Source organism: Ailuropoda melanoleuca, chromosome 7, assembly GCF_002007445.2.
Source record: "Ailuropoda melanoleuca isolate Jingjing chromosome 7, ASM200744v2, whole genome shotgun sequence".
Lineage (NCBI taxonomy): Eukaryota > Metazoa > Chordata > Mammalia > Carnivora > Ursidae > Ailuropoda > Ailuropoda melanoleuca.
The window spans coordinates 40,573,174-40,583,474 of NC_048224.1; the positions used below are offsets into that span (position 1 = coordinate 40,573,174).

Genomic DNA, 10,301 nt, shown 5'->3' on the forward strand with positions numbered 1-10,301 from the left:
TCTGTCAAATAAATAAAATCTTAACAAAAAGACAAAATTTTTAAAAAATAAGCTAGTTCTGTCAGAAGATGTACACGACCTTTCGCACAGGAGTCAGGGTCTTGATGAAGCTGCAAACAGCTCCGTATACCAAGGATTCCTGAATTTATAAGCTAAGCCGTTATATCATAAGCCCTTATGTGTTTATGCTGTCAGGCAAGAGGCCCTGAGTTGGGCCTCTAGGGATCTTCACTGCCAAGCCTTGAGATGAGCATTGGCCCTGTCTGTCCCTTCAGTAATGCCAGAATGCTGATGTTATTTGCCCCTCCTACTGGCCCCCAGAAGGCATCTTACCATCCAGCACCATTCCTAGTCTCCATAGTGTAGTATGATGAGTGGGGACTTTGGAGTCCAGCATACATGGGTTTGAATCATGGCTCCACCACTTACCAGAAGTGTAACCTCAGGGGGCGCCTGGGTGGCAGAGCGGTTAAGCGTCTGCCTTCGGCTCAGGGCGTGATCCCGGCGTTATGGGATCGACCCACGTCAGGCTCCTCTGCTATGAGCCTGCTTCTTCCTCTCCCACTCCCCCTGCTTGTGTTCCCTCTCTCGCTGGCTGTCTCTATCTCTGTCTTATAAATAAAAAAAAAAAATCTTTAAAAAAAAAAAAAAAAAAGAAGTGTAACCTCAGGCAAGTGATTTTAATCCCTAAACTTTAGTGTTCTCATTCATAAAAAGATAATAAGAGTACCATTTTCAACTTAGAAGCGATATATACAAAGCATGTAGCACTTAATAGGCAACCAAACCATAGTAACTTTTTGATTATTTTTATTCCAGCTTTCAGGAAACTAAAGGTAAGCTCTTCTGGATGAGTTTAGTATCTCTTCAATCTTCTAGGAATGAACCCTAGGACCTAAGAAATAAGAGAACCGATGCATGTAATTTCAGTTGTGGCTAAAAGGATTTATAGCCACAACATGTAATAGATAAGGGCAAAAGATAAACCCTTATCTAATCTGGTAAATGTCTCTTTTTATAGATAAAATAGCATAAGATAAAATCTTCTGAGAACTGAAACAGCATGCTCTCCCTCCACCCGAGAACCCCACCTTCTAGACCCAGCAGGGGGAGACTGGGAAAGCAGTGTAGCAATAAAGTTCAGATATTTGGGTTCAGAGATCGGTATGCCTGGGTTCAAATCTCAGCTCTACCCCGTAATAGCTGAGCATGTTTCATCTTTTATAAAATTAGGATCTAGTACTCTCCTCAGGAGTGAAAGATTGAGATAACCTGCAGAAAGTACTCAGTATAGTGAAGTGCCTCCATGAAGAGCCCCCTGAGTGTTGGCTAATCAGGAGGAAAGCAGAAATTCGGGAAGCACAATGTGTTCATGCTTCTGTGCCTATTCGTGCTGGGAAGCCTGTGACAGCTTAAGGCAAAGGCTTGTTTCTCCCCTTTTTTGTCCTTCCTTCTGTACTGGCCTTTGCAGGCTTCAAGGTGATGTAACTCAGTTTGACTTGCTGTGTCTTTAAGACCGCAAAATAACAGAATTGAAGGTCCTAGATCAAACTGGGACAAGAAATGGTTTTGTAAGAATGGTTGGAGGAAGAAGAGAAACTATATATCCTCCTTTCCCAGCCTCTCCCACATTCTTTTTATGTATTTATTATTTTTTTAAGATTTTAACCATCTTCGAGAGAGTGAGAAAGAGAGCACACGAGAAGGAATAGGGGCAGAGGGAGAAGGAGAAGCAGACACCCCAGGATCCTGAGATCATGACCTGAGCCGAAGTCAGACCCTTAACCGACGGAGCCATCCAGGTGCCCTTCTTAATACCCAGCCTTCAACTACCCCTAGAAAGATTGGGGAAAGTCTTGCTAAGGAGTCTCTTTAGAACTGATGATTCCAGAGGCTCCTTGGCAGTTCCCTGCAGTTGAATTAAATGGTAAAAACAACAGGACATGATTTTTTTAAACTTTATTTATTTTTTTTAGCAATCTCTACACCCAAAGTGGGCCTCAAACTCATGACCCTGAGATCACGAGTCACATGCTCCTCCAACTGAGCCAGCCAGGCGCCCCAGACATGATTCTAAATCACCCTCTTGACTGGCTCCTAAGTGGGAAAAATTCTTAGGGCAAGTTGGAAAAGGAAAGAAAATCGGAATGATGGTGATTGTTAGGAGCGTTCCTACTATAGTGCTTCCCTCCACTGTCTGTCTCCACCACCCCCCCTCCCCGAAATTACACTCAGACGAGCTACAAAGTCATTCTGTAAACAAAGTCTGGAAACCCACAGCTTGATCATATTTACACAAAATCACTAGAATCTAATCACAAGGGCAGGGATCTTTGATTTTGTTCACTGATGTTACTAAGTGCCTAGCACAGTATCTGGTGCATAACAGGCACTCCAAAAATACTTGCTGAATAGAGGCGCCGAAAGCAAGTCAGTGACGGGGATCAGCTGGAAGTGGTGTGCTTCAGGTCTCTCAACAAAGGTGGGAGGAATGAGGTTACCTCTTGGAGCAATTACCTTTTGGAGTAATTTTAACAGTAACGGTGCCATGATCATGCTTCATTAAGGGTGTCGCACGCTTTTCCAAAAATATATTTATTTTTAAAAACAAAAATCAGACAAGTTTTATAGAGTCAAATTTTCCAGAGACAAACTAGAGTTTGGATTTCCACTTAGAGCAAAAGTTAAGCATCAGTAATCCCATGCAGAAGTATTTCTCTGCAGGAGGTAAAAGCATTCTGCTTGACTGCAAGCACTCAATTCTCTAAATCTTGTTTGTACTTCTGCCATCATTTTACTCCCTTCCAGGGCTCTGGCATGCAAGATAATCCACCTCTAAAATTCGAAACTTCCAAACTGAGATGAACGATTATTGGGCTTGGGTTGAGGTTTATAACCAATTCGATCATTAATCATTTGTTCCCGGCTCTTGGGGTCACTGCTGAGCCCAATGGCACCTTCTCCATCACTGATTCCTACGACATCCACTTCTTCCTTTTGTTTCTTACGGGTCTGAAAGTATAGAAGTCTTAGGATTAGGGCAACATTCTTTCCATTACCAAACATTTATTTGGCACCTACGATGCACTAGGCATAGGGTAAAGGCTAGGGTTAGGGTCTACAGAACAATAAGCCGAAATCCCAGGTTTAAATGGATAACAAGGGTACAAGCAGGAATACAGGGACATACTGAGAAAAGATATAACCCCTACCCTCCAGGATGTCACAGTCTAACAGGGAAATAGGTAAATAGACAATGACAATATAGGGTGACCACGGCTATGACAGAGGAAAGTCCGCACTGCCAAAGAGACACAAAGATAAGGTAAGGAGTTGAGTGTGTCATGGCAGAGCTTCAGAGCAGGAAGCTGCCATTAGAAAGATAAATAATGTATGAGAAGATGGATGTTAGCTGAACCTACTGTGGTCATTATTTCACAATATATGTAAATTACACCATCATGCTCTATGCCTTAAATTTATACTGTGGTGTATGTCGGTTATTTCTCAATAAAACTAGAAAAAAAAAGATAAATAAGTTGGCAGACAAGGGGGAGAGAAGGGAGTTTCTTTCTTTTTTTTTTTTTTTTAAGATTTTATTTTTAAGTAATCTCTATACCCAACAAGGGGCTTGAACTTACAACCCCAAGATCAAGAGTTGCACGCTCTACCGACTGCACCAGACAGGGGCCCAGAGAAGGGTGTTTCAGTAAATGTATCGTTCAGGAGAATAGAGAGAAAAATTAAGTGACTGGTAAAGCAATAACCACCAGAAATTAACAGCTTCACTGACACTGTGTGAGAGTAAATGTAACACAGGAATACAAGGTTTGGTGCTCTTATCAAAAGGCCTGAATTGTGAGGTTTTGTTTTGTTTTTAGGTACAAGGTTTGGCTCTTTGGGACGCCTGGGTGGTTCAGTCAGTTGAGTGTCCACCTCTTGATTTCAGCTCAGGTCATGATCTCAGGGTTGTGAGATCGGGCCCTGTGTGGGGCTCTGGACTCAGTGCAGAGTCTGCTTGAGATTCTTTCTCCCTCCCTCTGCTCCTCCCCGCACTCTACACTCTCTCTCTCTCTCAAATAAATAAATTAATTAAATCTTAAAAAAAAAAAAAAAAGGTTTGGCTCTTAAGTCACAAATGACTGCAGAATTCACCAAGTCAATACCTCAGTTTGATCATTTTTTTTAAGGTTTTATTTTTAAGTAATCTCTACACCCAATGTGGGGCTTGAACTCATAACCCCAAGATCAAGAGTTGCACAATCCACCAACTGAGCCAGCCAGGCTCCCCTCAGTTCGATCATTTTCAAAAACAGAGATTAACATGTATCCCATAACTACTACTACCTGACTATAAAGATGAGATTAGATAATAATGTTCTCTGAGAGAGTGAACAAATGTTTTACCTAGCGTTCCTTAGAAGAATGGCTTGACTACTCTAACCGCTGGAATCGCCGCCATTCACCACCACTTACTAATGAACTCAGCATTAAACGCAATGTCACAGTATCATACTGAATCAAAGAAAGTATTACTTTATATATATATGTGTGTACGTATGTGTGTATAAAATGACCTTTCTGAGTTACTCTCTAGTTAGTCGACACTACCAATAAATAACATTACAAATAGTGTAGTGAAAACAGGTTAAAAGGCAAAGGATACTATCAATTCATAAGCCATGAGAAACTGAGAATGTCCAAATGGTATGAAATCATTTAAAAGGCTTCCCACAATGAACAACTGCTGACTGTTTCAGAATCCAGAGTCATGAAAATATAATTAAACTAATTTCAGTAACAAATGAAATACCAGTTTCTACTGGTTTTATTTTAGTTTAGTTTAGGGCACATCTATCCCTCCCTAAGTTGCTCTAGAACAGGTCAAACCCACTAGATAATCGCCTGTAGTAGAAAGACTAACTCAACAGTGAGCTGATTAGGCAGAACCAAAGTCCAATATGCCAATACTTTATGACACTTGTTACCGCTGAAGTTTAAATCATTCTGAAAGGACACTTCAGGGGAAGGCAACCAAGTGTGCAAGAGGCACCAAGATTAAAGTTAAAGATAACTTGACAGTGGAAGATAAAGTGGAGAAATGAGCAAGGACTAGGCCACAAAGGGCCCTGTATGCCATACTAAGGAATCTAAACTTTATTCTCAGGACCATTGAAGAATTTAAGTCTTATTAATGGACATCATTTAATACTGTGGGATAAGCTACACTTAAAAATACATACTGATGGGACGCCTGGGTGGCTTGGTCGGTTAAGCGTCTGCCTTCAGCTCAGGTCATGATCTCAGGGTCCTGAGAGCGAGCCCCACGTTGGGCTCCACACTCAATGGGGAGTCTGATTCTCCCTCTTCCTCTCCCTCTGCCCCACCCCCGACTTGTGCTCTCTCTGTCTCACTCTCAAATAAATAAATAAAAAATCTTAAAAAAAAAATTTGAGCTCCTCCATGATGCAGGGATGAACTCTTTCCCAGATACTGGGAACTTAATGGTGAAGAAGACAAACATGATCCTACAATCAAGGTTCCTAATGTAAATGCTAAAATAAACAAACAAATCATTGTAAATTATAATAAATGCTGTAAAATAAAAGGATCAAGTGCTTTAAGGCACCTGGTTAGCTCAGTCGGTAGAGCATGCGACTCTTGAGCTTGGGGTTGTGAGTTCCAGCCCCACGTTGGGCGTAGATGTTACTTAAAAAACAAAAATAAAAATAAAATGCTTTGAGAGACCCTAAGGAGGGATAGCATGGATAGGAATGATACCCTTAATTTGAATAGGCTCAGAAGCAGCCTCTTGGACTGAAGAAGTGACACTTAAACAGATGTGAAGACAGGGGAAGAGGAACATGACATGTACAAAGGCCATGAGTGATAAACAGCTTGGCACGTTCAAGGAAATGAAAGAAAGTGTGCCTGAGGTACAGAGGTCAAGGCAGAGAACGGCAGGAGCTGAAACCCGAGGAGCCAGAACACACAATTTTGTAGGCCATGATAAGGAACTGAGATTTTTTTTCTAAGGGCAGGAAACCACTGAGTTTTAAGCAGGGGACTGACATGATCTGAAAAATTTTAAAGATTATTCTAGAAACCTGATGTAGAATGGATTAACAAGATAAAAATGGAAGTAGGAAGACCACTGAGGATGCAACTGAGATTGTAGAGAGAGAGGTGATGGTTACTTGGACCAAGGTAGTAACTGCCCAAATGCACGGGGTGAATCCAAAGGGTAAGGAAAAGGGAGAACTCAAGAGTGACTCTGAGATTTCTGGCTCTAGCAGCTGCAGAGATACGACATAGGAACACCTGAAATTGGCTTGAGGAAGAGATCAAGAGGTCTTTTGTTTTAACACGTTAAGTGCTGGAGACTGAATAGTGCCTCCCAAAGCTCTCGGGTCCTAATCCCTGAACCTCTAAACATTGCCTTATATGGAAAAGGGTCTTTGCAGATGGGATAAGGATCTTGAGATGGAGACATTATCCTGGATTATGTGGGTGGGCCCTAAATGCCATCCCATGTATCCTTGTAAGAGGAGGCAAAGGGAGATTTCACAGACACAAGAGCAGAAAGCAGACACAGAGACTGGAGCAATCTGGCCACAAGTCAAGGAATGCCAGTGACCACCAGAAGCTCACAGAGTCAAGAACAGATTCTCCTCTATAGCCTCTGCAGGGAGCGTGGTCCTGCTGACACCTCGATTTGGGACCAGTGATACTGATTTCAGATTTCTGGCCTACAGAATGGTAAAGGAATACATTTCTGTTGTTTTAAGTCACCAAGTTTGTGGTAATTTGCTATGGCAAGCCACAGGAAACTGACACATTAAGTTTGAGGTGCCTGTCCAGCATCCACAAATAGAGGTTTCAAATGAGTACTGGTAAAAGAGTCTGGAGTTCAAAAGTGAAAATTATTGTTTTAAATATCACTAAGGATTCCAAAGGTATACTCTTACCTCCAGGTCCTTTCGAATGCTCTCAAACTCCTCAATGTCATCCAGCTTCAGTTCCAGGCGGGTTGGTTTTCGCCGCAGCATACTGAGATCAACAGTGAGGGCCAGACCCAGTGAACTATCAGCTGTTAGAAATAGCAGAGGAGGAAAGACTGGAGGGGATAAATCTCAGCTACGAATACAAGATCAATTTGCCAGCACATATGCTAAAGGAATGGTGATACAAAAGACTCATTTGGGTACACACATAGACTTCTAAGTCTTTAGATGCGTGATTATTACATGATGGAGATCCATTAACTCTGCAATTCCCAAAACAGCAGTCTTTAAGGGAAAAAAAGAGCAAGCTACCTCTAAAAGAGAATTCTAGGCTACAATCACTTTAATCTTATACCCCAGTAACATTCAAAGAAACATTCTAGCTCAGAGAATAAAGTTAAAACACCACATCTTAATTCAGTATAATTACTGGGAGAGTACATAAATTTGATCACCTCTGCGTGAGAACTGTGACAGATTTGTGATCACTTCTGAATACTACAATCAGCTTACTAAATCTCATCAAAACTCCCTATAACTCACCAATTCACGAGATTATCCTCAGGGTCCAAACAGGTCCTAAATGGATAGGTCATTCATTAAACAAACACTTCTTGTGCTCCCACTCCAGAGTTAAAAGGCATAGTCACAGCCTGTGGGGAAAACAAACAAGTAAACAGAAAATTGCAACATACTCTAATAAGGACTCTGATGGAGGACAATGCATTGGCATCACACAGGCACCCAATCCAGTCTGGGTGAAGTGTGGGGTAGACAGTGACATAGAAGGCTTCCTGGGAGACCTCTTAGCTCACTTGTGAGGGGAAGGCAGAGAAAGGGGAGTACGGGAGAGAGAACAAGTATACAAAGAGGCTCTAAAGAACAATCCTGAGGCTGAAAGCCCAAGGTCATGCTTATGCTAACAAAAAACAATTTTTTTAAGGACAATTAAACTCCCCATGTTAGTTTATTTATTTATTTTAAGATTTTATTTATTCATTCAACAGCGAGAAAGACAGCCAGCGAAAGAGGGAACACAAGCAGGTGGAGTGGAGAGGAAGAAGCAGGCTCCCAGGGGAGGATCCCGATGCGGGGCTGGATCCCAGGATTCCAGGATCACGCCCTGAGCCGAAGGCAGACGCTCAATGACCGCGCCACCCAGGCGCCCCTCCCCATGTTAGTTTAATACCTGTTAATGGCATCATCTTTATATACTCCATAGCATCCAGCAGAGTATATCTATAATAATGACTCAGTACATGTGTTGTTGAGTAAACTGAGAAACCCAAATAAAGTGAAATGAACTTTTCTTGAGCACTGTGCTACACTTTTCTATTCCCATTCTTTACATTTTTATTTGAACACAAAAACCCTGTGATGATGGCCAAAATCACCTCTATTTTATAAATGAAGTTGAAGCTATTCAGTTTGGTTAATAAATGTCAGCCTCCTATAAAACTTATACGTAGGTCACATGGTGAGAACTACTAAGAATGATGTAAACGAAGGTTCCTTTAAAGTATGTACAGCTATAGGGATGCCAGGCTGGCTCAGTCAATAGTGCATCAGACTCTTGATCTCAGGGTCAGAAGTTCAAGCCCTACATTGGGCATGGAGCCTACTTAATTAAAAAAAAAAAAAAAAAGTGGGCGCCTATGTGGCTCAGTCGGTTGGGTGTGTGCCTTCGGCTCAGCTCATGATCCCAGAGTCCTGAGATGGAGTCCCTGCTCAGCAGGGAGTCTGCTTCTCTGTCCCTCCCAACTGGTGCACACACGGGGGCGCGCACCCTCTATTTTAAATAAATAAAATCTTTTTTTAAAAAAGCATGTACAGGTCTAAATTATTATTACATCTATCTAGGAGGTAGCTAGAGCCTATGAAGTATACAAAGGAAGAAATGTATCCTTCCGTGAAGCTTGGAACAGAACAGGCAACATTCTCAACACAAAACACTGGCATATTACATTTCATATTGTTTTATATTATTTCAGATACTATCTTGGGGAGCCTGGCTGGCTCAGTCGGTGGAGCACAGGACTCTCTATTTCGGAGTTGTGAGTTCGAGCCCAACGTTGGATGCAGAATTATTTAAAAATAAAATCTTTAAAAAAACCCACTAAAATTAAATAAATAAATCAGATACTGTCTTAAATCCAATGTAAACAAATGGTAGAAGATGCCAAAGTTCCAAGGGAGAGTAAGGGAGGAGAAAATATTTAAAAGAAAAAAACCCTGGGGTACATTTTCTTCACTTTTCTGCAAACTGTATTGCCTCCACTAGGAGACAGTACAGAGTAAAGGGCAAAAGTGCTCGCTCAAGGGGCGAAAGTGCAGAGGACAGAGATCCTAATCCCACACGCCACTGATCTTGGACAATTCGCTCCATCTTTCACTAGACCTTAGTTTCCTCACATTCTGTATTCTGTTGTATAGACTGAACGAAGTAAGGCAGTGTAAGTTCCTGGAACATAACTTGGCATTTAGTAAACGCCCAATAAATAATAGCTATTACTATTGTAATTGTCCCTGGGGAGGTTAGGGGGGCTCTGTCCAGATGACGGAACACCAATATTTTAAGCGTCTCCACCCCCGACTCGGGGGCAAAGCCCTCGTCTTGTTCATCTCCGATGTCCCAGTTCTCAGCATAACACAGGCCCATGCTGAGTTGCCGGTGTGCACTTTACCTGACACCTTCACAGGCATCCTCTCACTCTGAATCAGATACAAAGACCCGGCTGAAGACAAACAATAAAAGTAGGCCGCGGCTCCTCCTCCGGGTCTTTATTTTACTTTGGCGCTAGAGGGCTCTAAGAGCTTAATCAGTCGCCACTGACCAAATCCACCAAAAATTCACCCAGCTCAGAGGAAGGCTCTGGGATAACTTCCCGACAGCGGAGAAGGAGAACAGCACTCCCTCCGCAGCTCCAGAGTGGCACTCCCGGGTCCAGAATGAGGGTTTCCATGGCAACATGGCCCTCGGCTCCAGGACGACTGAAGCCTCTCGTAGGGCCAGGAGCGACGTCAGGCCTCTGAAGCCCTCCATTTGCTCCGAAGTTCAGACCGGAGCCGCGCGACTCGACGCACCTACCTCTTTTCAAGCCTGCCCAGCCTCCTCCCGGAAGCCCGGCGCCCAGCGCGAATCTTTTGCTAAGCGAACTGGACTACACTTCCCAGACTGCCCTGAGACTTTCTCCGGCAGAACCTCGTCTTCCGCGTGCTTTTCTCAGAGGCTCCACGGTTCACGCTCTTCTTCGCGCCACGACCCTCCCGTACTACAACTCCCATCATGCTCCACGC

The 10,301-nt window shown here is 42.8% G+C and overlaps 1 protein-coding gene across 2 annotated transcripts; it reads right to left on the reverse strand.

Annotated features, from left to right (window-relative positions):
• Nucleotides 1-2,579: 2,579 nt before the first annotated feature.
• CDC26 (cell division cycle 26) lies at nucleotides 2,580-10,282 on the reverse strand. Of its 2 annotated transcripts, none has more exons than XM_002915784.4 (4): nucleotides 10,093-10,282; nucleotides 7,548-7,657; nucleotides 6,969-7,090; nucleotides 2,580-3,012 (listed from the first exon to the last, which is right to left on the reverse strand). In XM_002915784.4, the coding sequence occupies exons 3-4, from the start codon at nucleotides 7,047-7,049 to the stop codon at nucleotides 2,836-2,838; spliced, it is 258 nt and encodes an 85-aa protein (XP_002915830.1). In that variant the 5' UTR covers nucleotides 7,050-7,090; nucleotides 7,548-7,657; nucleotides 10,093-10,282; the 3' UTR covers nucleotides 2,580-2,835. The 2 variants fall into 2 exon arrangements, with proteins under 2 accessions (XP_002915830.1, XP_019651464.1); XM_019795905.2 differs by lacking the exon at nucleotides 10,093-10,282 and adding an exon at nucleotides 9,689-9,712.
• Between the last annotated feature and the right edge of the window lie 19 nt (nucleotides 10,283-10,301).